The sequence below is a fragment of the Channa argus genome, chromosome 10 (assembly GCF_033026475.1).
Source record: "Channa argus isolate prfri chromosome 10, Channa argus male v1.0, whole genome shotgun sequence".
In the NCBI taxonomy this organism is placed as follows: domain Eukaryota; kingdom Metazoa; phylum Chordata; class Actinopteri; order Anabantiformes; family Channidae; genus Channa; species Channa argus.
Genome location: NC_090206.1, coordinates 14,233,847 through 14,261,833, shown reverse-complemented (window position 1 = coordinate 14,261,833; position 27,987 = coordinate 14,233,847). Strand labels below are relative to the sequence as shown.

The following is a 27,987-nucleotide window of genomic DNA, read 5'->3' as shown; positions in this document are numbered from 1 at the left end:
GGAGCTAAAGTGAGAGAGGGAGGGTGGGAGACTACAACCCCTAAAGAAAAACATGGAAATGGGAGGGTGGGAAATAGAAAGTGGTAGAGTGTAGGGAGAAAAAGGGGAGTGTGTGAGAAAGAGAGGAGGAGCGCCATGAGATGGGGTGAGAAAGCATGAAAAGATGGATGATAGAAACAGGGTTTCTGGCAAGAGCAGCTATTGAGGGAGGAGGAGGAAAAGAGAGAGAGGAGGATGGAAAGAGGAAAGAAGGCGAGGGAGTGTGTGTGTGTTCAAGCCTTTCAAACACGTGACTAAGAGATACAGTCTTCAGCATACAGACGCGCTTGTTTCCACGACGACGACGGCAAACATGGGGGCTGTGGTGGGTACACTGACCATGCAAACCAAACAGAGAAGGCCGTCTAGGGGTGAGGAAATACACACACACGCACAGAAATGCAACGCACATACTGTATGCAACAAAATGTATGCTTTCTCTTTCATGCACACACACACATATATGTAACACACACACACACACACAAACAAACACACTTAGGCATGACAACATGTGGGCAATGAAACTTTTAACACTACCTCTTATACACACATACTCACTCCACTACAGATATAAAGCTCACATACTCAAATTGCATAAGAAAAATTATTGCTGCTGCTGGTATTTTGGTTAAGATGCCAGAAAGAGGACACATTGTTTATAGGGTGTGAAAGCGAGAGAGGGAGATAGAGAGCAACAGGTGTTCCCAGAGGAAAAGAAGAGTATTTTTTATTTTACAACAAAGTTTTAGTGCGACCTTGTGAATGTGTGTTTGTGTGCCGCCATGTTATTGTTGTTGAGCTTCTCTTTCTTGAAAGAACTAACCAAAGAGGAAAGTACGAAACGGCTTCTTTGACTGTGTCTGAGTCTGTGAATGTGTGTGTGTGTGTGTGCGTGTGAGTGCATGTGTGTGCGTGTGTGTAAGTGTGTGCGTGCATGAATCTGGCTGTCTGGCTGGCTGTTTGCGCAGATGCTAGTATCGACGCTGGTAAACACATACACATGTCGAAGGTATTTGTCACCCTGCTCACACACTGCTTTTCTGTCTTGCCGTTACCTTGGAAGCACGGTAGCCATGGCAACAAAAGATGTCAGTTTTGGGGTGGGAGGGTTTAGGGGGGGTTCGTTCGTTGAGTGGAGTTTGATGAGATTGGGGTATTCCTAAGTAAGTCAAGGCCATTTGAAAGAGACAGAGCAGCCATGCTCTGGGAAGCAAATATGTAAATGAAGCAGGGGAGGGGAATTTAATTATTAAGACCTGTTGCCTGTGTGAAGTGTTTTACTTCCTGGTTACTCATTCTAATAAAATTCTGTAAACCCTTATTTATGTAAATCTAACAAATCCAGTGCTCCAATGAATGGGCACACCAAACAGCAGATCAGTGCCAGAGTGAAAATATCCCATATTAATCATGTGTAGTTCGTTTCACATATTTATTGAGGCAGGCTATTATTGTGTTTTCTGTGCAAATTAGAGCATACAGGAATCTTTCCAAGTGTGAACATCTTATGAATAGGCTTTTTTTTGTCAGCCTGGCACAAACAAACACCTTTCCCCTCAGGCGTTAAAACGTGCAAGGAATAAATTTGTCGCTATTTTGAAAAATTAGGTGTTTGTAGATGCACTTCCACAGTGCAAATGTGTGAAACCTGGCTCTTTCTGCAAGTGGAAACAGACCCACTCACCTCCCTGCATAGACATGAAAGTATGGGATGTAGAGACCAAGCTTATGGGAGGTTGTTTGTAATTCTACTATTGTGTTTTGGGACTTCAGACTCTCTCTTTCTCGTGCTCTAACATCTCTCTCGTGCTCTAACATGCCTGCACTAACCCATGCATGCAGGGTTAGTGCAGCAGAGCTTGTCTGTGTGCAGCCACCTATTCTGTTGTGCTGCAGATAACTTGCTATCCAGGATCACAAAACTGACAGCAACACCGAAGGACCAGTGCACGGCTGCAATATCGTGAGATTAGATTCCTACATGATTGATCCTCACTCTGTGTTTGTGTCCTACTCCCTCCTAAATATTTGCATGCATGCTTTTATGCAGTGTCTGTTTTAATCAGGGCTGTTCATTGTTCTCACATTCTGCTTCATTTTCTGGGAAGTGTACTTGTCTTTTTACCTAACCACCTCTTTTTGGTTGGAGATTCTCCTACCTGTTGGCTATAGCTGCTGTTTTGTTCCTCATGTGCTGTATATGTCTCTGACAACTCATTTCTCTAGAAATGTTTTCACCTTTCATTTTTCTCCATGGTTATATTTCCACTTGTTCTTAACCCCTATTTTTTGCCATTCTCACACACTCTCTGCGGCAGTGTTGTCTCAATGTTCTCCCTCTTCTCTCGTTTTTCTTGGTACCACATCTTTTTCTTTTTTCACCTTACCTCTCTGTTTTTTCCTTCTTTCTGTTCTTTCCCCCATTTCTTACTCTCACTCCTCTTACACCTTGTTTTCCTTTGTCTGAATTTGTTCTAATTTCCCCTGCTACACTTGAAATCCACCACCACAATCTGTTCCTGGCATCTTCATCTCCATACCTCTCCCTCTCTCCTCTCTCTTTTATGCCTCCATTCTTTCTCTCATTTGCTCCCTTTTCTCATCACCCACGCTCCCATTAGCTGGTGTGAGTGCTTATTAAGTCATCTCGTCATTCTCCTCTCTTGGCATGCACCAATGTGTGTGTGTTTGTGCCTTTGCATGTGTTTGTGTATTTTTGCAGATTCAAAGTCTAGACATGTATTTACTCAAAAATCAATATTGGCATTCTGTTATGAGTGTGTAAAAGAGCTGTATTTGACTCACTCGGTTGTACTGGCACACCAATATGTGAGAAAGTGACATTTTGTGAATTTCTTTGTGTGTGTCTGTGTGTGTGTGTGTGTGTGTGTGTCACCTGTACATACTCACAAACCCACAACACTGCAATCCTGCCAATACTTTCCAACACTCCTTCACAGCCTGAGGATTAGTAAGCAAACAGATGTGTTTGCTACGGGGACTTGTATGCATGGGGGTGTACAGGATATTGTTTCACACACAGGGCCTTATATCTGTGATCCTTAAAATCCTAAAAACAATGTGTTCTATTTGACTTTTTTAGAGTGTTACAAGTAGATGCATGTTGATCTGTGTGTATGTGTGCTTGTAATTTGTTTGGCCTTATCCAAAGGCCACTCAGCGTCCACTCGAGTGGATGCTTACTGTGGAAAAACAACGCTTCTCACAATGTAAACTCAAATTCACACCATGGAACATGATTATGTGTGCAGCTTTTGCATTGTGTAAATAGGCCTGTTGAAGCTGAAATCTATTTTTAAAATACTTCCTCCATAAACCTCCCAGAAGCGCAAGGCCAGTGAAGAAGCTACTTTCCTGGAGAGTGGCCTCTTCCATTAAAGAGACCGGTGAAAGTGAACACTTCATTGACGGCAGATTAGGCTAATTCAGATTATGCAAATCACATACTCTCTGGCAAGAATTACAGGACGCAGTACAAGAACCAAAGCGGGAACATGGAAGAGACTGAGTGAGAGGAGAGTTTCTCAGAGTGAGTGAGATCAAGTTGGGAGGACAGATGAGGAGTCAGTAGCTAACAGAGGAGGGGAAGAGATGGAGTTTAGGGATTAAGTCAGAAGTCAGTAGTGGTTAGGAAGAAAACTAGATGTTTTTTTCTTTTTCTCAACTTTTCTTTTAGGGTGCTTACTGGGGAGACTGACAGCCACTCTTCCTTTGCTGACAGCTCAGGGCACAATTTAATGCTCTGAACAAGGTCTGAAAGCAAAGGAGTTCAGGCTTTCGGTCAGTGTCAAACTCCACAGCTTATAATAGCTTGTGTAACAGATGGAAGTGAAGTTCTCAGAGCTGCTTTCTAGGTTGGGTTTATTTAGCTAAAGTGCTAAGTTTGCAGATTCAGTTTTGGAACAAGAGTCATGTAGGTTTCTGGATCTCACCTGTTAGCAATAAAAAGTTTCTATAGGTACTACTTACTAGATAGAAATAAACACCACCTTTCACAGTTTCTCAAAAAGCTAATCTTATTTTTATGGTTGCCCTCCCTTTAGTGAGTCTCTTAGAGCTTTGCCTACAATTATCAGAATTAATCTAAACGCCATACTAACACACCTTATTCAAGGCAGATTTTAAAAATAAGGAAAACACCCCATGTTTCCTAGGCAGTGGAGCCTGTAGGAGAGTATTAGCCACTCCCCAGTGTCCAGAGATGTATTAAGCAGGCTTCTCATCGGAAAGTCAATGTTTTTTTATATTTATGTTACTGTCTTTAAATTTCATAAAATATACTAAATGTCCCACATCCACCTGCTCACCTGTTTCCCATTTTCCCATTAGCTCTGTATTACACTGGTTTGCTTCCTCTAGCACTCTGCCAGATCATCTACTGTGCCACCCCAGCTGTAGCTTTCCAGCCTTTTTGTGTGCACTCATTTGCCTGCCAGTTTTCAACCCCCTGCAACCTTTTTGGCCTTTTTCCTGCTCCCTGTTTGCCCGGGTTTCCTTTCTGCCAGCCTGCCGACTTTGCCTAAGCCCTTACCCACTACTTTCTGTAGTACACTTAAATCAAGGTGAATTGTTTGAGACATGAATGCTCTGGGATGCTATCTGCTGACTGTCAATAACACTTGGCTGCAGTTAACATAATTAGTGACATAATTTAAATCTGTTTCTTTTATTTTATGAAAATACCAACATTATCACAAGTTTCCTTTAATATTTTGTCCATTATGCTAAATAAAGTTTAAAACCCTTCTTGAAACTGAGTGTTTCATCATGACATAAAAGCTGTTAGTCACAGTAAGACCAACTCCATGTTGATGATTTGAAGAAACATCTTCATGATTTACACTACTGAGCATGTGTAACAATTTAAATTAAACTACTCCTGACACTAAATTTCATTTTACCCAGGACTGCTGCTTAAATTCAAGGACAATAAATAAAGCAAACATTACACTGAGAACTCTGTGGAAAACCTCCTGATACAGCAAAGCCTCCTGCAATCATCAGTAACCTCCAGACTGTAAATGAGTAGGAGCTGGTCAGACTGCACATATACCACAAGAAATATTTCATGTTTTATTCCTTGTACATTTCAAAGTGTGTTACTATCATGCAAATTTGAAAACCATATTACATTTTATTTCACATGAAGATATTTTGTTATGATTTTCCTAACATTATAACTATATGACTAAAACATATCAGCTAAATGTGAAGAACCATTTGTAATGAAATGTACAACACATCTTAATTAGAGGCTTTGTCAGACAACAAGATGAATTTCTGTTGGGTTCTGCTACCCCCTGCTGGTACATGGAGGGTACTATAAAAGGATCAGTCTGTGGACAGTCTAGAGTTATTCATGCAACAGGAATTTAGCATGTTTCATTAGAAAATTGACTTTATAGTAAATTAAGACTTTTATTCTTTGAGGGTGACTTTGACAATGGGGACAGTTAATCAAATGCTGGTCATGGAGACACACGCACATGCACACCTCACACAAACATACACACACACACACACACACGTGAGGGCACACACACCCACATACGTGTGTATAGGCTACAAGCAAAAAACAAACACCTATGTTTAGTGAGTAAAAGTTGAATGTGTCCCCATTACAGTGTGCTCAGGTTGGACCCTCAAATTAAAACCTGTTCCCAAAGAGTGAAGGACACAATGACTATAACCCGGGGGGGGTGGAGAAAGGGACATAGAGAACAAATGAGGGGAAGAGAGGGAGTTACTTGGATAAAGAGAAGGTCAGGGTAAGGGAGTGAGATGCCCCAGGGAGTGGAGAGATGTGGGGATAAAAAGACAGAGATAGAGAGAGCCAGGTGAGTGCTGACTATAGGAGAAAGCAGGATGGATAGAAAGTTTATAGGCATGGAAAAGTGTTGAGAAACATTAGCTTAACATATTCTGAGCCTGGTTGTACATAATAAAAACTAAAGGCAGTCTAAGACTTTTGGATAAAATTGTTCTGGACACAGAAAGCTGTTTGATTATAAACAAGTCCAGAGGAAGAACATCATTAATCGTAATGGAAAGAGAGGAACAGAGTGAGAACAGCCTGCACACTATAGCCATCATTCTGCTGTGCTGTGGGGCCGTCAAAATGCTGCACCTCCTGGGAGTCATCACTGTAGAGGGTGAGTCAGTACTACAGCTACCGTCGCTGTCATCCTGTACTAACCCAAACAGCAATGTTGGAAGGAGTTTGTGTTTTTTATGATGTCTGAGATAAAAAAAAGATCTGAGTTATTCACGTGAGAATGTTTGTTAGATGTGTCAGACATCTCCACCTGCTCTGGTCTCAGAAAAACATAAACAAACAACGAACAAATTTTATTTGTTACATTTGTGAGATGCTGCAGGGAGACACACACTCTCAAATGATTTTTCTAATGCTTACTGAAGAATGCTTGTAGTTCTTGCTGTAGTTCTTGATATTCAAAATCAACTATAGCCAGCTGTCTAATACATTTTTTGCCTACGGATAATATTGCTGCTCACACTCTCATTGCTACAATGATGTAGCACAATCACAACACAAGAGGAAATCTGAACCGGGTAAGGAAACATTCTTTAACAATGGAAAATAACTAAATGAAAAACATTTTCCATTCACTTTAAGTATTGTGGATGATACAAATGTGCATATTGTGACTTGTGACCAATGAATGAATTAATGTATGCTATAAACTCTACAGCATTCTGTCCACCAAAACAGTACGTATATGAAGTCTTTTTTCATTGATTGTGAGCTCAGTTTTTAATTCAAAAAAGTGAGTTAAGCTGCTTACTGCTTACTTACTTTGTTTGAATTGTTGAAATCTTGCAGGTATTAGGTCATATCTTCAGCTTTAAGATGCTTTATGACCAAAATGTTGGTGTAATGGTAAGGCGTTAAGCCTTTATTTTACATTGCTGTACATGGCACTTTCTGATTGGACATTATGACCTGTTTTAGATTGTAACGTGTGATTGTGTGATTGCTATCAAAGTTTTAATATGAGCTCAGAGTCACATGACAGCTTTCAGAGTAAATGTGTGTGAATGTATGTGAGTGCTGGTGTGTTGTTTAATTACCATCATGAGGATCTGTGTCGCTTTTGTTCCCGTCTTTGTTGAGTAAGATGTTTGTTTTTGTATGTGCTACAGTACTGTAATTGGGAAGACCACTGGGACCTGGGTGTGAATAATCTCACCTTGGGCATGAGTCTGAGCTGTAATGTGACAATGACACTGACTAAGACTGAAATCCCTGAGTGATGAAATGAGTGGCCTTCGGGGGCTCTGTGAGCATTTGTCTGTGTGTGTGTGTGTGTGTGTGTATGCGTGTAATATCACATATAAGGAAAGAAAGGAGCTATACATAGATAATCTGCTTAGCAACATTATATCCAGAAAGTCATTCAATAACACTCACATAATCAGTGGGTTCAATGCATTAAAATCTAAATTGTCTTTTGTTTTGTAATATAGCTGCATCTACATATACAATTTTTTGAAATGTATTTATTAATTTTTATTCACCCAAAAAAAAACTGTACAATTCACACAATACAAAACAGCAACAACAGTGTGCGATATGACAAATCAACATATATTCATAACCATATATACTTATACAATGACACCACAATGCCTTATTTGAGGGACCAGTTTGGATCAGCTAATTCACATAATGTATGATAATCGACCTTTAAATTCAAACCCGCTTTCAGCTGTTAAACCAGGACGGCAACTCTCCAATGCAATTCTCTAAATGGAAAAAGTCTGCAGGTATATAAAGTGGGAACAGTGGATACTGAATCTGAAAAAGGTTAGCCTGTTGACTACGACTTAATTTAGCCGACGCTGTATGACGCTTTCATTTCCTGACGCAGTAAAAACGCCAACCTGGTACCCATGATTCACTGACACTAGAACTGAAAAGGTATTGGAGTAATAAAGCTGCACTATTCACTAATGGTCTTGCCATACCGATAGAAGGTTTCTATTTCAAGACTGTTGATGTTTCAAATCTGCTTTGCCAAGGACAGAACAAACCTAGGACCTTCTGACCCTCAATTAAAGTAAAACAGGAGCCTTTAAAAATGCTTGTGGTCACCGATTCTACCTGTGCTGGACACTGTGACTGTGCCATCCCCTATTGAAGGAACAGTGTAATAATCAGGTATGTGAAAGCAGACACTGACACTTCTGTGGACTGGTGAGGTAAATATAATTTGTAATAACTTTTCACATACTCTGACCAAACGTTCCACCTGGCCAACCCAGTGGGTCATGCTTTTATAAAAAGAAAGATACTTTATCATTTAACTACTAGAGAGTTACATTTATATTTTCCATATTACTACTGCACATTCTAATCACACTATCACTTTCAACATTTAAAAAACCCTTTCTGGTCATTTCTGCACAAATGTAACAAAATGTGTATCTGTGCATATTGTCAGTGAATGTCCTCAATTTACAAACGTGTGTGTGTGTTGTTTCAGAGTCCACGGTTTGTCCTCTCTCTCCTCCCCTACAGCAGGGAGAGTAATGAGTTTTTAATGATAGGCCTGGTGAGAGGAGAAGCATAAAGCTGTCAGATTGACCTCTACCTCTGTGCATCAACATCTCTCAGCCATTCCTGTGCTTCTCTTTTTTGGTTCCACTTTGCATGATATCTGACTTTTCCGACAGATTTCAGACTACATGGTGCAGAAACAGTTCCAAAGAAACACTTTCCTTTGTTAGTCACATAATTAAATAGCTTTTGTTTGTTTCTTAAGATAAAGCTGACGATGACTTGGAGATGACCACGGTGAGCCATCGACCAGAGGGCCTTGACCAGCTAGAAGCTCAATCCAACTTCAGCAAAAGAGAGCTCCAAGTGCTCTACAGGGGCTTTAAGAACGTATGTGACTAAACAGCTGCAATTGAAAAAAATACAAAAAAAGAGCAATTAACCATCAAAGTTACATGTGATAGATTTGTCAGTCCTCCTAGTAAAACCCATCATCTCTGGATTTGAACTGAGAAAAAAGAAGTAGCTTGCAGCTTGTATAAAATCAAAACTTTGTGTAACTATTTCTTTTAGTTACACTACACTAGATTTGGATAGAAGATGTCTAACGTATGTTATTACATCACTAGCTGTCTATACTGTGACCCGGTGCTGATTTTTTTTATTCAGTGTATATAACTATGCGTGTTGTCTGCGTGTTATCTGACTCCGACACAAAATGCTTAGAAGATATGTCTTTGTGAGGATCCCTTTGAGCAGCCCTTATCCTCATCCCCACTTTGCTTGGTTCTCAACCATTCTTACCTATACCCCCTTCTTATTACCTGGATCAGGTGTGTTTTGTCCATGAGAAGATGGGAACCATCTTAGATAAGGATGGAATAGAGAAGAAAGTGAATTGGTATCATCCAGCTTCTGGCATGATACCAATTCACCAAGTCACAAGTCACATGGACACATTTACATTTACATTTAGTCATTTAGTAGACGGTTTTATCTAAAGCGACTTACAAGTGAGGTACAAGGCAAGTAAAAATCTAAGTAAAGGAGAAAACATCAAAGCAAAGTCCTATCAGAAAAGTGTTTACATTCACAAGGTGCAAGTCCGAGAAAGAGTTTTCAATATGAATACATATATGCTAAAGTTGCTAAAGTTTTCAATATGAATAATGACTAATGAAAAACATGAATAATTTGGTGTCTGTTTAGCCAATGTACAGCTAAAATAAAGCTCTATGTAAAAACTAGACTCAATAGTGACGCAGAGTGTTCTTTTGATCATATTAGACAATCAGCAATAAACTTGTAAAATTTGCAACAGTGTTTGACTATTAAAAATGTAATCACGTATTGGTTTATCCAGTACTCAGTTGCCCATCAACTGTATGTATTTCTTTAATTCTTACTGTCCCACCTTCCATCAGTCTCTGTCCACCTCTGTTTGACTTCCCCCAGGGCTTTGTCTCGCTAATTTATGTGTCTCCCTTTTTTGCCTCACTTTCTCTTTGCAGGAGTGTCCAAGTGGCATTGTAAATGAGGAAACCTTCAAACAAATATACTCTCAGTTCTTCCCACATGGAGGTAAAAAAACCAAAACATGCTGCATTTTTGGTGCATTTGGCATCCATACAGTACTGCTCTTTGTCTCCATGTTCTTCCTATCCAATGAATTGAGAGGCCTTTTGCTCTTTTCCTGCAGATGCCAGCACCTACGCACACTATCTATTCAATGCATTTGACACAGCACATACAGGATCCATAATGTTTGAGGTCTTCATGATTTGCTAATTTCTATGCTATTCTATTTGGCACATTGATGCTCAGGTTCTGAAGAGGTCTAATTTAAATGTAGCTCTCTGTTTCTCTCTTTATCAGGACTTTGTAACAGCTCTGTCCATCCTGCTGAGGGGTTCTGTCACAGAAAAACTCCAGTGGACATTTAACCTCTATGATATCAACAGAGATGGATATATCAACAAAGAGGTGTGTGTGTGTTTGTGCCTGTGCATGTTTCAGTTTTTTGTCACTTGATACACAATTTGTTTTCTGAGTTTTTTTCATGATTTATGAGATCATGCGTGTCTCTTCTGTCTCATAGGAAATGACAGACATTGTCAGAGCGATATATGACATGATGGGGAAGTACACTTACCCTGTGTTGAAAACTGATGCACCCAAACAGCATGTGGATGCTTTCTTTCAGGTAACAACAGCTAAGTCTAATAAAAAGCCTACAACAGAAAACATTGACAAAACAAAGACATATCAGTGGAATAAGCTAAAGTATCTGCATATCCACAAGAAGCAAAAGTAGAGAAATAACTAATTGTTACCATGTCCACTTTGTTTAAACAGAAAAAAATATGTGAAACAGATAAAAAGATAAAATATTCCAAGAAAAACACAATAAATAAATCACAGTGCTTGATTTATTAAATGGGTGATGGCCTTTATGAAGGACACTGCAGTGTGTGGTGTGGGCACATTCATATCTTTGAAAGAGATATAACCCATGACATATCTTCTTTTACACACACCACAAATGGCTTTGTTCATATGTATTTCTTTCCTCAGAAAATGGACAAAAACAGAGATGGGGTGGTCACTCTCGATGAATTCATTCTTTCTTGTCAAGAGGTTTGAGTTGATTCTCTTACTTAATGTTGAGCCTCTATTTAACTTTGCAATTAACTTTTTTCACCAATAACATTTTTGTGTGTAAGGTAATAAAAAGTGTAAAACCAGAAAATCTAACCCCGGTAATAGCTAAATACCTAATTAAAAAGCCACTGACAATTGTTGTTTGGGACACCTGAGCTTATCCTACACTGTCAAGTCAAAATATTTGCTGTAAAAATGCATGTTTTAGGTTTTGCTAACTGCCTATCAGCCTCTTTTGCATGACTCATGCTGTTAATAATGGGCTTTGCTGTCTTTTATATATCAATGTGTTTACCTGTAAGTAGAACACTAACATTTGACGGGCTTTCACTGCCCTCTAGTGGCCATTAAGCTGAATTATATGGTGTTTGTTGGAAGAATTTCTCTGCACAGCTCCTTAATTTTTTCATCTTTTTTTACAGGATGAAAACATCATGCGGTCTCTACAGCTCTTTGAAAATGTCATCTAGATAACAAGAAGAAGGGGATTGCAAAACAGACAAAATTACATAAAGAAAGAACAAAGCTGAAAGAGATGAAGGAGGAGATAATGTGAACATGCAAAAAAAAAAAAAAAAAAGAAATGGCACAGCTTGCCACGAAACTCCATGAAAAATGTCTTGCTACAGTTTCATAGCAACCAACAATCACTGGGTTTCAAAAATATCCTTCAGACTTAAATCCTTCTTTTGACTTATTTGTGAACATTTAACTACTCGCCATTACCCTCAGTTGTTGCTGTCTTTACAGTGGCTGTCATATTGGACAATGTGTCCTTCATGCCTTTGTGTAAATACTGATTCTTTTACATTTGGTCAAATTAATTTCCAAACTATATATACAGGGCCACATTATTAGCATTATCTGGATCCCCCCAAAAAGCTAAGCAGTAAAAATCAACCAAATGTATTAGAGGCTTAAAAATACCTAAAAAAATGTTTAAAAATATATTTTTTCTTCATGAATTTCTGTGACAATACAACAAACATGAGCAATATTGTGAATTGTGCAAGACAGAGGCCTATGGTATATTTAGCATATATGTGCCATAAAAAACTGGTGGCAGAATCCTCAAGTTCTCGCTAAGGTTTACATTTGGGATGGCAGAGGTGTGTGTGCGTGTGTGTGTGTGTGTATGTATATGTGTGCGTGTGCGCATGTGTGAGCATCTTGTGGAGCTGCCTCATCTGTTTTGAGATATCTACTAAATTCAGACACAGGCCTGTAAAGGTTTGCAGAGCTGAATGTGACCTCGGCCAGTTTGCGTGTTAGATTTTGTGACAGTCTCCAAACTCCTACTGTGTGTGTTATGGTGGTGTCCATCAGTGATTCAATGTTGTAACAACTCAACTGTAAATATTTAACTCTTGTATTTGTGGCTTCTTCTCGCTGTCTGGAATCATTTGTGTCTCTCTGTGCGTTTCTGATTCTGACTGTCTGTTTGTCTGTCTGTCAAACTGGATACATGGAAATGTAATTATTCTATCCGACACTCACAGCTAAATAAAGAGTCCATTTAGAGGTTTTGTGGCATACAGTTCCAAAGTGAGACAGGTTTGTGCATTTGTCTAAGTGTGTGTGGTGTCCTGATGTGAAGTTTGTTTGCCTGATTAAAGTGTGGTGTATTCTTGCATTTAGCCTTGTTGTGTGGACACTACAGTCAGTATTTCTAGCAGAATTTATGCCAGAGAGGAGAGTTTCATCATCGATTCTGTCTTTTAAAAATGCTGACCAACCTTTCACTGTGAGGGAGAGCCAAAAGAGAGATGTTTTTGATGGAGGAAGGAAGACAGGAAGAGACAAAGATGAGAGAATAAGACACAAGATGAGAGTAAAGACCTTTTCACTGATTCTGAAGGAATGGAAGCCATGTTTCAAACAAGAGCCATCGTTTTTGAAGATTGAGCAGGACAAAAATACAGATTTACATATGATTTACTGTCATGCCCACTCACTGTGCTAGCACTAGCATAATAAAATCCTTACTGAGATGTGTTGCTGATCATCTCAAATGTACCCAGACATATGTCCAGATAGACTAACAGACAGGAAGACCAACAGATGCACAGGCATACAGACACTTAAAAACTGTCAGAATGAGACATGTGTATTGGAATATTGTATAAAATCATTATATTTATCAATAAACTTTTCAAGAAACAAAATGAAAAAATTGCTGTAATTTTTTTTGCCTCATCTCCGTAACTTTTTTCTTTTTTCGTATAGCTCATAAATATTGTATATTGAAACCTTAAAATTATTTTTTATGGTGTATCATAAAGAGCATGAGCAAAAACAGTCACAAGAACAGTTTATACTGTTATTTACACATATACAATCAAAGTAAAAAAAAAGGGTTGTACATCTATGCCTCCATCCCAAAGGACACGTCCCACAAATAAAGCATGATAATGTGCATATGAAAAAATGTCACCACCATCACTGAACATGCATCACTCCCTTTATTAACCCAACTTACAGCCTCTCTCATATTTTCTTCACTTCTCTCCCAACTAATTGTGGTATTTATTTTCCTTTTATTACTGCTCACAATAGCATTTTTTCCATTAAGCAAAATTCTGGGCATCTTGGTTTTTGGGAGGGGTAGCTAGGATGGTTTATCACACCTGTGTATAAACAGGTGATTGTTATGATGCACTGTAGTTAATTGGATGCATTTATAAATGAGGTTTGAAGACGTTTTAACTAGAGCAATTAAACATTTGATCCAAGTTTTATTTTGTGCTGACATTTTTGTCATTTCATTAAACAGAGCTAGATTTGTCTTGAAAACATGTATGCAAGTTTTCTATTGTCTTATTTTGTACGTGTTGGAGGAGCTGCCAATATTGGATGGTGTTTTCTCCTAAAAACAACAACAACAATAACCAAACCCTTTTAAAGTGTAGCAAAGTCTGTCTTTCAGAATAAAGAGACGCTTGCCTTGAGAGAAAACATCTTCAAAAAACATTTAATCATTTCTCACCGTGGAGAATTGACGGCCACCTTCAGATCTATAGGGTCAATTTTTTCTTCCACTTATTCTAATAAACAGAATAAGTACAAGCATAAGAGGACAATCACAGGGTAAGGGGCTGACGAAATCTTAAGACTAGTTCTGTTTTTTCTGTTTTTGAATCTGAAAAGTCTTGCTGTTTCCAAGTATACAGAGTTGCAAGATTTAGTCCAAGGAAGTTCTGTGTCTGCTCCAAGAAAGGGATCACTCACCATCATTTCAGGTCCACTTTCACAATCATCCATTCCAAAGGCTGGGGCCCATCTTTCAGTTTTTTTAGGGCAGCATTTATTTTTTCCTCCATTGCACATTTCAAAGTAAGTCCCACTGTCCTCCCATTTGCCTAATTCAATTTATTTATTCTCCCATGGATAATAGATGATGCTTAATGATTACAGCGCAGTGCCTGGTCTCTATTCCCTGTCCTCGGCCCAGGGTTGGAGGTTCTGCAGGGCGTAAAGGGAGGAGTTGTGGGCGCACAGTGGATCCGACACCGCTGATTCGCTGAGGGATTTCTGGAGGGCGGACTGCTGCAGCTGCAGGATGAGACGATTGGCCTGCTGACGCTCCGCCTCCCTCTCCTCGGCTGTCTGTCTCCTGAAAGACGAAAGGAGAAGGAATATATCTTGGTTAAATACAGAAATATAGGTTATTGTAAGACAAAAGATAACAGGAAAGAGTGTAGAGCTGTAGAAATGTGCTGCGAATAGGGCGGTGCGTTTTAATGTAAATAAATGTCTGCGATGTGATGACAAGACAAAAAGATTTGTCTGAAGCAAGAATAATTAACTAAATAAAAATATGTGTGACTTTAACTCCCTGTAAAGGTGTGTACACACAAAAACATTTTTTTCACTTTAAATAATTTTACAATAATTATTACTTCACACTGTAGAGTGGTTCACAATTTAAAGACGAATCATTTGTACAAAAACAAATATATAAATATGCAGTAAGTCAATATTAAAGTCATTTTTAAAATTTGTTACCGTTCATGTTTTTTTTTTTTTTAATTCCGTGTCTACGGGAAAATAAACAGGAAATTACGCGCGGGATCATCCGCTAAAGGAGGAAAGTTTTAATCAGGGTTACGACGTGGGGTCCCGGTTTCCTGCTGTGAGATACTGATAAAACTGTTAGTATTGACAGCTTTGACTTTAACATAGGACTTCATACCAACCTCCACTTGGTCCTGCGGTTCTGAAACCAGGTTTTGACCTGTGCGTCTGTCATCTTCAGACTCTTGGCCAGGGCTGCCCGCTCGGCGCTGGCCAGGTACTTCTGTCGGTGGAAACGTTTCTCGAGTTCGCAGATCTGAACTCTGGAGAAGGAGGTGCGGGGCTTTTTCCGTTTGGGGGGTGTCCGGTTCTGGTACGGGTGTCCTATCCGGCGCGTAACGGCGAACGGCACCAGGGCGGCTACAGGGAGCAAAGAGAGATTTCGGTGAGTGGAAGATGATATTTAACACAGCATCACACAGACTAATTCACTCCTCACTCTGTATGGAAATTTAAGGCAATATATCACAGATATCTGCCCTGTTTGACAACAGTTCCCTATTTAGACTGTGTAGGCCACGTGTGAGAAATGTGGAATGAAATTTATTGTGAAAGATGAGCCTGGTTAAACTATCGGAAAAAATACAGGTATAAAAATAAAAGTGAAATACTTGTTCTAACGTCGTTTGGATTTACAGATTTATTGTAATTACAAAGGGGACAGCACACTTATTGGCCTACTTATCTTTACCTTACATAGTTTATAGTGCGTTTGATAGACTCCTCACACAGGATATAGGACTTTGTGTAAGTCTTTGTGTGCTTTGAAATTTTATGTTTAAACTTTAATCACCTCAACTTTCCTCAACATTTGTTTACATTTGAATACAGAGAACATATTATTTTATTATTATTAATAGAAATGTTCAACTTTGCTTTAGTTTATGAATAATATAATTATGACCCAATGTATCTTTACATTTTCCCATTAATGATTTATTTATTAATTAACTTGACTTAAGAAATAAATCCTGTTTGATTATTCAAGAACAGAACATAATGGCAAAAGCTGTGTAATTGTAGGTTATTGCACTTGTCACACTGTCCTGTTTAGCAAAGGTTAGGGTTAAAATTACTTTATTGTCTCCCTTAGGATAAATTGTTGTGAATCAAAGATATTGCTGCACGTGGAACCAACATGTCGGATAGAATATGTTATCATATATAATAGAAAAAAAAACGTGACATAGATGAAAAACCTAACAGTACTGGTGACATCTTGTTAATCCTGTCCATTAACACTATCGGCACATAACCACATTGAGTTCAAAGACACAAAGCGTTTAATCAGCATCTGCTTTGTTGTTAAAAAACAATCAAAACTTTTATCCTGTTCTATTGCTTTTATTAATCAGTTTACACAGTTTTGATTAAAATGTTTTATTTTGCCGTGAAAAATGTGTACAGTTGTCTGGCGCAGGTGTCTGATGCTCGTTTGGTCCAGTTACTTACGTTTTAAACGTAATAAAATATTAATGAGAGGAACCCATTAGGTCTAACAGCTGGCCTACCTGATATCCTGTCCTTGGCGAACCTGTTTCCTATCCAGGGGAAGCACAGCCCTCCAAAACCAGGGACAGCGCCTTGAACCGGGGTTGGAGGTCCCGGGGCTGTCACAGGTCTGTGGGCAGGGACTCGAATCACTCCCCGGCTGCCCACACTCCTGCTCTCCCCGTACGCACCTGAAGCCTCCACCGGAGGCATTATTCCGGAAAGGGAGATAGATAGCGCGGTGTAAGAGGGCGCACCGGCCCCGGTCGGGCTTCCTAAACTATAATACCCGTCCCCATTGCTTAAATCTGATCCACTTTGTCTCCCTGCCGTGCGCCCATTTTCTGGCTCTGCACCGGCTCCAAGGATCTGGTCGATGCCGAAGCTGATGGGCTCGTGATGGGCCGGTTTGGGAGGAGGGCTCGGCGCACTGGGTGCTTGCTCCATTCCCGTCGCTCTGTCGCAAAAAGGACGAAAAAACGAAGAAGGTGCTTTCAGGGGGATTTACAGCAGGGTCAAACTGTACCAAAAGTCATCGCCAGTAGTGTCTCCATCGCTATGCAGCCGCCTGCCCGGACTCCGGCGTGTCCTTGTTGTCTCTATCAGGCCTCCTTCAGAGGACTGGGTCCTCTCTACAGGCTGTGGTGAAAGTTTGATGGGCGTTTGGAGAGATGTGACGCTCTGTCCTCCTCTCACCGCGTCAAAACGCTCCGTCTAGCAGCTCCGTCCTCCTCCATCCTTCTCCACCTTTCATTGGTTGGCATCAGAATGACTGATTGAATGTTAATGGGGGTAGGCCCACAATTTGGCACTATAACCAACATTTCCCATAACCACGGGCGTCAGCTTATTATATATGTGGCAAGAAGTGGCATCTCCCTACCTTCTGAGTGAGTCAGTATTTGATATTGTCGTTTTTTATCATTACAGTGAGGCGTAAGGAGCAAGCGACAACTTCATGGAAATTTATATGGCTTATGTAAAACCTCGCACCAGGGATCACTGAAGACCAATGTTCGTCTAAGCTGTTCGGTGACGAACATGTATCCAAATGGTGTTTTGACAGTCATCTGTCAGTGTTGCGTTCGTCCCCATTAATGTTTTAACTATCAGCGCGTTTATACGTTTTTGTAACAAATGATGTCATAAGAAAAAAAATCAATCAAACAAACAAAACAAAACTTCGAATGCACCTTTGAATCAAACGAATCGATGCTTGTGTCTATTAGCACTTTTCAGACTAGACACAAAGTGCCCGTCATTTGTCCTCTCACAGTCTGTATTATTTGACACGTGGAGTGCACGAGAATAATAAGTTCACACGAATCTGGTTGAAAGCCATTAGAAGGTGATTTATAACGCGAAGACTATTTATCATGGATTTGTTATAAAGGCGAGACCAAAGGGAAGAAATCCCGGGACCAGTTTATATTCATTTCATTTAAATGCGTCTTTAAACATAAATATATATTTTTGGTCAGATTTCCTTGCGGAATATCAATATTTTACAATTGTTTAAATATGTTACATTTAAATCAAAAATTACTTTGTTTTAGTATTCACAATGCTTTGGATTTAAAGCCTTAAGTCCGTTATCTAAATGCTGTGCAGTCACATTCCTGTTTATCCATGTTAATTGAATAGAAATAAAGTCAAATCAAAGAAAAGGTCTATTCAAACACTTGCTAATTGTGTCACATATGATGAAGCAATTGAAGCATTTTAACAGATGAAGTCATGTTAATAACTTCAAACGGTGCGTAAATACGCACATCCAGTACGTGAAATGTAGCCCATCACCTCTCTCCTTAAAATGAAAGGACAGCAGCCGCACTGAACATTGGCAGTAAATCACGAGCACCCATTGAGCTTGGCAAAGCCTTATGTGGCCTTATTTGTTCCTGGTACCAAGTGCCACATTAAATGACCTGACAAGGGAAGGCCATGGGCTACTTCAGATAAAGTGTCCGAGCTCTGGAAGCTGCTAACCGTTCAGATTCAATGTAACAGGCGCCCAAAGTGACCGGATAATCTCATTTTCACTAACTTGTCTCTGGGACAGACAAATGCGTGTCGGGTTTGGATGCGGCAGGTGGCTTTTTAGGATATCACATTACAGTGCTTTAACAGACTAATACCCACCATATTCATTTATTGACTATTTGTAGGGTTGAATACAGTAAGATCTGTTGGACTTGTTCATTAATCATACACCATCGTTGTTTTTTAGTCTGTAAAATATGCAAATCAGCCGGTATGTGTGTTGGCGGCAAAAAAACGCTGCTATCAGTCCATAGTGTTTTTTGTAATCACATGTCATCATTTAAGAAGAGGCAGAATGATACTTTTTAAAACATCTCTAAGAAAACGATCAAATTGTTTAATTGTAATTTGTGAAGTTGTTTGCTACAAATTCAATGCAAAGATACTGTGGTGGTAATATATATTTTAAAAAGGAACCTCTTTTCGCCCTTCACAATAAAGACTTATGAAGCAATATGAGATGGGACAAGGCCCGAGGTGTTTGTTTGGCAATATGGACAGACTCTGAGTGTTGGCTAGCTCACCCTGCCATATGTGAGCTCACCGGTGGCTTTTAAAGGAGGAGAATTGGTCTGTTATAGCTGTCATCTTCGGACATTTTTATGTTTCTCTAGGTAACATTTGGGAAAATTATTCTCTAACTGTAATTATGTCCGAGTTCGTTAATCGGAAAAAGTAATTTACACATTTATACTTTGGGTTTATAACGATTTTTACTTTAGGAAAGTGACTTGCAGCTAGAACACTACAAAATAATTGCTTCTTGAAAATTAATAACTATTTCGTTTATCCTGACTCCTCTTCGGAGTGAAAGCAGCCCCTTCAGGTTGTACAGGGCATACAGGGCTGGTTGCAGATGTTGGGTGTTAGTAATCCAGCGTAATGACACATTAGCTCTGACCGACCCGTGACACCGGTTATCAGAAAACACATCAGGAGGACCCCCAGGCCGCGTTTACAAATTTATTGATGATGTCACGCTTGGAGACAGTTTCGGACCTTTTCATTGCTCCTTAGTTAGCAGCAGAAAAGGTAAAACTGATACCAAAAGTCAAACTAAAACCCACAGCCCCATTTGAAAGACGGCCCTGAGGTCATCTCGTTTAGTTCAAAATATTTGGATTGGCTACTGTTTGTGAAAAGCCTACATCCCGACCGAGCAATTAAAACGCACATCAATCCTCGTTTTTTTCCATGGGCAATATAAAAGCTGACACCCTGATTCCAAAAGTCCAAAAAGAAACGACAACAAAAGAGTGAAAGAGTGCGATTTGTTTGAGAAATTACCACTTGATCTGCATAATCGGGGGTCTAGGCTGCAGCTCGGTACCCGGGGGCTGCGTTTTTATTGCGCGTCTCTTCGCCGTTATCAATTTCAGCAGCGCGCCTGACTTTTTAAAAGGGGGACGAGGCCGGCTGCTTCTGAATAATGAATGACACGCTTTTATATTGTCGCTAAAGTGCCCGTGATGTTACAATATGAAAAGGCAGCGGTAAGTAATAGTGCATTTAAGGGGGATGTAGTGTATTATTATGATGTAAAAGAGAAGGAGAGAGGCGGTAGAGAGAGGGAGATGAGTGGAGAGCAGCACACAGAAAGAGAGAGAGATTGTTTTATTACAATAAGAGGAGATGAGTTTGCCTCGCAGCGATATGGGGACCAGTTAATGAAACTTTACCGCAGCTAACGATTTCCCCTCCCTCGCTCTAAAAACCGCCCTTATGAAATATTTAAACTATTTAATATAGGTAGTATTAAGCTGAAAGACACTGGCATCGGCCATCTGACAACATTTACAAGGCTGCGGATTTTTTAAAGTTGGGTAAACAACGCGTTAAGGCCCCCTTTCCCTCAGCCCACATACAACAAAAGTCGTGTAGTAAATCCCGCTCACATTGAGTGCAATATAGTGGAAATGTGTTTTACTGTTGGGAGACTTGATTTAGTCTAATTCACACTTTTCTCCATACCAAGCTATGCATCTTTACACGCACACAGATGAAGCAGTTTATGGGCTCATCCTATCAATATGAGTCTGACTTGCCCATAATGGGAGGGATAGACTAACGTTGCCCCAGCATGGGGAGATAGTGTTTCATATTGACATGCTCAGTGGGATTGTTGGATGAGAAGAGAGCAATGGGATCCCCCATCAGGGACTCCATCAGGACAATCTTCATCCCTGCGCTGTCATTGGACCATTGCTCTGTGTGGACACAGTGTTTCTCCCAAAGACTTAAAAAGCAGATTAAACATGTAAAATGTCAGATATATGGATTTGTGGATACAACAGGGTTTAATTACACTAAATGGATGCTGTCTTTCAAAGTGATGTCCTTATTGGACATTTTGAGCATATTTCTCTAAGTGATAAACAACAGCTGGGTTTTTCTTTTTGAAATTACGTAGCAACTGATTGTAAAAGTATCACCTTACTAAAAGATGGCAGTGGTTATTGGAAATCTTTACATTGAAGCAAGCAGACGTCGGTATGATCTTCTTTTATACAAAGCGGTCATTAAACCATATGCGCATTAAACCACATAAAGATGCCCTGATGGGGGATATTTGTTTCAGTTAACATTGCATTCTTGTTACACTTGAGGAACAATATGCTTTGACTCAGTGTGCGTGTGTGAGGGTAGACCATGTTAGCCTGTCTGATGGTTGAATGCATGGCTGCCTCTTCACGCTGGTTAAAAGTCAGGGAGGGAGGGAGGGAGCAGGCAAGAGAGAGGAAGAGACTTAAGAAGGGAAGTAAGTAACCACACAGACGTGAATTATAGGGCTGGACGGAGAGCAGAGAGCAAAAACAGGATGGATAAGACTGAGATGTGAGAGAAAGCATTAATGGGGATCATTTGGGGCTGATGATAATTGAGCACATGGCTTAAATTTTGACAAGAGGATTCCCAAAGCATTGTCTTGTCTTTACATGTCTGCTTATACTTTTGAGACTTAACCTCTGTCTTATCTGTTCTGAGTGCTAAGTAGAAGTCTCTCTGCTGATTTTTGTGGAGACATTTTTAGCACCTGATCACACTCAGTAGCTTTCAGAGGGATCTGTCATCAGCAAAATGACTTATGTAATTAATAAGTAAGTGTGTGCGCTACTGATTTAATGACTTTTGACTGATTTATGTGTGTGTCTGTGTGTGTGTGTGAGAGCCAGTGTGTGCCAATGTGTGTTGTGTTTAAGAGCAGCTGAGTGCTCCTGAATGCCCCTGGTTGTGGGACTAATGTGTTAATTCATTACCGCCTGTAGTCAGTTGCATTGTGTCAGAGCTGTGTTTGCAGTCTCTCTCTGTCCGTGTCCTCTTCGCTTCATAAAAGCTGATTATCTTGCATGTCGCCGCCATTCCACCCATTCTCTCCTGCTTCTTGACCTCCTCACCCCTCCTGTTGCCTGCCTGCGGGGTGCTCGTGCATGGGAGGAGGGGAGGGAGGGACAGAGGACCAGCTGCCACCAGCCATAGTGCTCTGGTGCCTGGCAGAGGGAGCTACTCCAGCCCCCTGCTTTGCAGGGCCTTCTGGCCCCTCAGGGTAGAGGGGGGGCACTAGCCTCATGCCACCAGCCCCACCTGTCTTGCCCCAGGCGGAGGAGTGTGACCGATTACACACACAGAAAAATATACAAACCCACACATGCACATTGCTGGTGAATGAACACAAAAAATCTAACTCTCCACTAACTTTCAATATGCTCTCTAAACTGCAGAATTCTGTTGGCTTACAATGCAAGGAATCCTTTAAATGTATTTCTGTTCATGCAGAGGCCTAAATTTAAATCTAACTTCATACAGACTCAGACAGACTTTCTCGATGCACACACACAGACACACACACACACAGACACACACACACACCCTTCCACACGCACACTAGGATACACAGGGGCACTTTGCTGTGAGGCGTGAAAGAACGAGAGCTAAGTGAGGCCACTCCAGAGCGCTATTCTCTATATTGATTTCCCATTATCAGACCCCAGTCCCTGCGGAGTCATTAGTGCTGGGATCAAACAGACAGACAGAGAAGGAGACTAATACCAGTCACTTACACCAGCACAGGGAGATCACCTTACCTCCCTGAGGGTAGGAAGGCCAGAGAGGAGCAGAGGAGCAGAGGAAACGATGAAGGGGGTGGGGGTGCAGTGGATGGATGAGTGCAACGGGCTAACAGATGGAGACAGCAAAATGTGTAGAGAGCGAGGAAGAGGAAAGAGGTGGGGTTTCAAAGTGAAACGTCCATGGGCAAATGGTAGACACTCTTTGATCACTTTATTTAACAGTTCTGTTTTGTCTGTTGTAGCGGAAACTTCTCGTCTAGCTTTCTTGCTCTCTTTTTTTTATCAGCTAAGCGTCCACATCGAGTGGAAAATACAGTTGGCTTTTGTTATTTCATAATTCAAACTCTTATGTTTTCTTAAATGGGCGACTTTTTTCTCTTTGTCCAACCTTGTAAAATGTAGCCAATATAACTCCTCGCCCTCCTCTGTCAATAATTTTATGGTAAAGATGCAATGATGAATGGTTTTCATGTAGCCGGCAGCTGTCCCCCCACCAGAGAGAAACAGAGAGAAAGAGAGAGAAATTGAGAGAGAGACACAGGGAGAAAGACTGAAAGAGGAATATGAAATGTGAGATACTCATTTTGGTCCCTTGCTTCATAATTTCTGTGGATGTATTTATTCTCTATGGATTCGGGGGGAACAATGAATTTGTAGTATGAATCAACACCATCCATCTTATTCACTTCTGTTTGCCATTGAGCTCTGGAAGTGCTGGTGAGGCTTTGCTACACACACACACATACACACACATATCAACTCACACTAACAAACACACGCAGCTCAGACGGGGGTGACCCTGGCCTGACCCCCCTGCTGACCCCCAATCTGTTCCCCAACCTCACACCATGAGAGATCAGGGCACACTGGGATAGGGACACACACGCTCAGCGACACACACATTGGCATACTGCGCAATGTGTGATGTGATGACTATCTCCTCAGACAGCACCATGTGTGTGGGCAGCGTGCATGCGGACAATGTGTTTGAGCCTAAGTGTGTGTGGTGTCGTACCCTCTGCCCCCTCCCACTGGTGTTAATTGATTCTTGGTGCGGTTTGCTGATTGGTGTGAGGACCCCTAGGGGCGGGCCCAGTTTCCACTGATGCCCCATCCCCATTTGTGTAACCCCACACACATACACACTCTCACATACATCAAATACGAAACAGATATACTGTATACTTCATGCATATGTTCAAAAACTGTTCATAGCAGGTGTGTTGATTGTATGCACATGTGAGAAGAAAAAAGACAAACACACACACTCCTGTCTTTAAGGGGGTTTTCACACCCTGCTAAAGAGGAAGCTGGCTAGCTAACATGAGCAGATTGTGGATCATATGAGATGATCCACATAGAAAAAAAATCTGTGTCTTAGAGGTGATTCATGAACAATATAGGTCTAGGTGTGTGTGTGTGTCTGTGTGTGTGTGTGTGTGTGTGTGAGTGTGTGTGTGTGGGAGAGAGCCAGAAAGACAGTAAGAGAGATGAATCTCCGGTTATTAATTTCCAGCCGCGGCCCCTGGGTGAGATGTTAATATAGGGCTGATTGTGACTAATTTCTTATTAATTGCCATCAGCGATTACACAGTGGCCAGTAATGTGGCTAATTTGTTGAAATGAATTTGGTTTTCTGAGGCATTTTAATTGCTGCAGGTGGGCAATGTCCTCCGCACACTGTCACTTTTGTTTTTCAAGAGAAAACTTTTCAAGTTGTGCTGCTACTGCATGTGAGTACCATTAGTAATACTTTGTAAATTACCACAACAGTATAGTATGCTGGATGCACTTATGTCTCTGCATATGTATGCTTGTGTTACTGCCTCTCTGTCCGATGCCATGCACTCAAACATATCTTTGCAGCATCACTGTAAATGTCACTGATATGTTATTCATCAGGGTTATGCATCCTCCTTCTTCCATATATCGCTACACGGTCATGGTCATTACAGTGGGGACAGAGGGACGCTTATGTTGTTGCCTTTGTTTGTTGAATGTTTATAGCTTCCGTTAGCACAGGCTCAACGACCACTAAGGAACCAGTAGATACAAAATCCAAATCCCCCTATAAAAGAGGAGATGCCCTCTGGGCAGCCATAGCTCATAGTTGGCCTGATTTAGTGGCAGCCAGGAATCTGGGCTTGAATAAAGACAGAAAGAGAGAGCGAGGGCAGAGTGGGAGAGAGAAAGATAGAGAGGGGGAGAGAGAGAGAAAGGAAAAGATAGCTCCCCGTGTGATAAATAGCCCCGGCTCTTTCTATTGCATTAGCCGTCCGGGCCGATAGATTGCGAGCCCAATAGACCCAGACGTATGCGATTGGTTTCTCATATAAAAGTTGCATATTAAATTCCTTCACAGGACTGTGCCCCCCCAAGCATGAAGGAGGGAAGGAAGAAATGGGAGTTAAAAAGAAGAAAGTGGAAAAAGGAATGGAAGAGCAAGAAAAAGGCTTTTTATGAGAGGCAAAACGAAGGCAGAGAGTCGAGGAAGCCGGAGAAGAAGGGGGGAAGATAATGGCAGGAGAAAAGTAGCTTGATGGTAGAAAAGACAAATGGTGATGTCATGTATTTAATAAGTCCGTGGATATTGGGCGATGAGTGCGACCGTACGTCCATTTAATCAGTATTGCTTCCCAATGAAGATTTCTCTCGTTTTGTGCTCACTCCCCCCCTCTTCTGTTCTCAGCCGTTCTCCACATGCTAACGACCTCTCTAATTGTTTCCAAGCTCATTAAGATGCTGATGTTTTAATAGTAATTAATCCGTCATTTGCCTACATGCAAACACGGGCCACTGAGGTTTGTTCATCGCTGTTTCAATACAGTGATAATGCAGTAGCCTAGTCAAAGGAGACAATACCCTGCTAATTTAGCTCATCACTGTTAATTGGTTGTTAAGTGCCTTTAATTACCACACAGGCTTTGGGATTTAGGTCGGCAGAAAGAGGGGTATCGCTCTGATTGTCCCTGCCTACCTAATGGATCTTGTGTGAACTTTCAAAACTGCAATAAATGACCAAAGCCTGAAAAGAGACACACATTGACCCTGTTCTTCTTCCTTTCTCTGCTGGTTTCTCTCTCTCATTTCCTTTCTTCTTTTCCTTCTTTTGCACCGTCCTCCTGTCCCTTCCTCCATCTCTGTCTCACTCCCTATCTCTTTCTACAGATATTATTAACTCATTAAGTTTTTTTCATTATTTTTAATAAAAGATGAGTTATGGCTTTAGCCTCACTGTGGCAGCATCCCCCCATACCCTCCTCCTCATCCCTTCTCTCTCCCTTTCCTTTCAACCATTTTACTCCCACCCCTCCTCCGCTGCATCCCCCCAAAATTCTTCTTCCTTCTTGGCCATATTGTACCTGCTCAGATATGCTTGACCCCTGAACTGTAGTTTCTGACCTTGGTGTTGCTGGTTAAAACCTTCTGTCCATCTTCTCTGCTTTCGCCTAAGTCACTCACTTCTATCAATCATCTCTCTTTCTCATAGCGCTGAGCAGTCTTTAGATGGCATTCATAAGATTTATGATTCATGATTCTCTCTCCTCTTCTGTGTGTGTGTGTGTGTGTGTGTAAGAGAGAGAGAGAGAGACAGTGTGGGTGAGAGAGGAAGTGTGTAGAGAAGGAAAAAGAGAAAGACAAAGACAGACTGGAGAAGGAGAGAGGCTTGTCGATGACACAGTTGAATAATGACAATATGTATGATTGATAGCTCATACAGAACAAGTCAGATGTGTGTACTGTATTTGAGTGTGTGTGTGTGTGTGGGTGTGTGGGTGTGTGTGTGTACTAGAGTGACAGAAAAAGGATTTACTGTTTATGCTCTGTTTTTCCTCACATTCATTTGGTGTTAAAGTAGCAATGATAAATGGGTTTCATGTAGTTTGAGCTGTCAGTGGTCACTCTGAAGAAGAGAGAAAGGGAAAGAGAGAGTAGCAAGTGATCAGAATTACCAAGGGACACACGATTTTATGTAGGAATAGAGGAACTGGAGGAGATGAAAGCATAAGAAATGCCTTTTAAGTTAGAGAAGACAGTTGTTAACCACTCTGGTTTTCACCCATGAAATGCTAAATGTAATTTTTAGTGCATCAGTTAGTCATTGCCTTTACCCTGTTACTAATTTTTTTAAGCCCACCTATATAATTCATTTGGATCTGCAAATCATAAATGGGCTTGCTTCTATGGTGTTTTTCTAAATTAACTAAGAGAGCGCTTTACAATTTGGACACACACATATACACATAGATGGTGTCAAAGCTGCCATGCAAGGCTCTGACCTGCCCACTGGCTGTGATGTAATTTTTAAAATGTTAATAAAATACATATGTTCATTCTAATTTTCAGTTGAGACAATAAGAGGCGTCATCTGTCTTTAGTCTATTGCAGATGTTTAAAGTCTCTTTACTATCCTGATTTGTGTTTGGATGAACACTATTCCATTTTTAAAGCATACTGAGTGAGTACCTTTAGTTTTGCAAGTCTCTATGTTTTCAAGACTCAAAGCCATTATCAAAGTTACCTGCTAGTCCAGTGATGGCAAAGGTATTTGAAGTTGTCCATAGTCCAAAAAAGGTTTTAATGTTGCATTTCTGATGCAAGTAAAATTTTTCAGAGCGATCCCAAACAAAGAGTGTATAAAAGCATGCTGGATTTTGTTGTATGTGATAATTAGACATTACGTAATAAAACATGACCAAATAATGAAATTCTACATTTCTTTTGTAAAGCATGGAATATACAAGATCGGAACAAAACAGGGAAATCCTGCTTGAATGTAAAGTGTAATGTGGCTGCTTATGCTTCATATTAGCTTTGCTGCACAGAAATTAAAATATGCAGTGGTGCAACATCTCTTCGTCTGCTGGCTGACAAGTAACATCCAGTAATGATCATACATCTACTAAGTGGCTTTTTTTAAGTTCTAAATTCTTACTATCATCCTGGTAATTGATAATGCCAGCACCACTCAGTCTACTTCTTCCTTGATTTGGGGTTTGGGACTGTTGTTGTTTTGCAAAGCTCTAATGTTAATATATGTTTACACCTGTCTTTGGTTTCTTACCA

The 27,987-nt window shown here is 40.5% G+C and overlaps 2 protein-coding genes across 8 annotated transcripts in view; one reads left to right on the top strand and one right to left on the bottom strand.

Moving 5' to 3' along the window:
* The window catches only part of LOC137134040 (A-type potassium channel modulatory protein KCNIP1), a 38,338-nt gene extending 25,059 nt beyond the window's left edge, over positions 1 to 13,279 (top strand). For 4 of the 7 annotated variants that reach the window (XM_067518403.1, XM_067518404.1, XM_067518407.1 and 1 more), the window contains exons 2-8: positions 8,850 to 8,974; positions 10,096 to 10,165; positions 10,284 to 10,354; positions 10,460 to 10,567; positions 10,683 to 10,787; positions 11,159 to 11,221; positions 11,668 to 13,279. In XM_067518403.1, coding sequence (XP_067374504.1) covers positions 8,850 to 8,974; positions 10,096 to 10,165; positions 10,284 to 10,354; positions 10,460 to 10,567; positions 10,683 to 10,787; positions 11,159 to 11,221; positions 11,668 to 11,715 — 590 coding nt within the window. In that variant the 3' untranslated portion in view covers positions 11,716 to 13,279. Of the gene's footprint in view, positions 1 to 35; positions 411 to 1,168; positions 2,006 to 6,307; positions 8,246 to 8,849; positions 8,975 to 10,095; positions 10,166 to 10,283; positions 10,355 to 10,459; positions 10,568 to 10,682; positions 10,788 to 11,158; positions 11,222 to 11,667 lie in introns of those variants that run through there. The other 3 variants (XM_067518405.1, XM_067518410.1, XM_067518406.1) reach the window with 3 other exon arrangements.
* A 1,082-nt stretch (positions 13,280 to 14,361) lies between these two features.
* On the bottom strand, positions 14,362 to 17,539 carry LOC137134038 (T-cell leukemia homeobox protein 3-like). The gene is made up of 3 exons (XM_067518402.1): positions 16,831 to 17,539; positions 15,442 to 15,679; positions 14,362 to 14,858 (listed from the first exon to the last, which is right to left on the bottom strand). The coding sequence occupies exons 1-3, from the start codon at positions 17,255 to 17,257 to the stop codon at positions 14,675 to 14,677; spliced, it is 849 nt and encodes a 282-aa protein (XP_067374503.1). The 5' UTR covers positions 17,258 to 17,539; the 3' UTR covers positions 14,362 to 14,674.
* Positions 17,540 to 27,987: the final 10,448 nt, after the last annotated feature.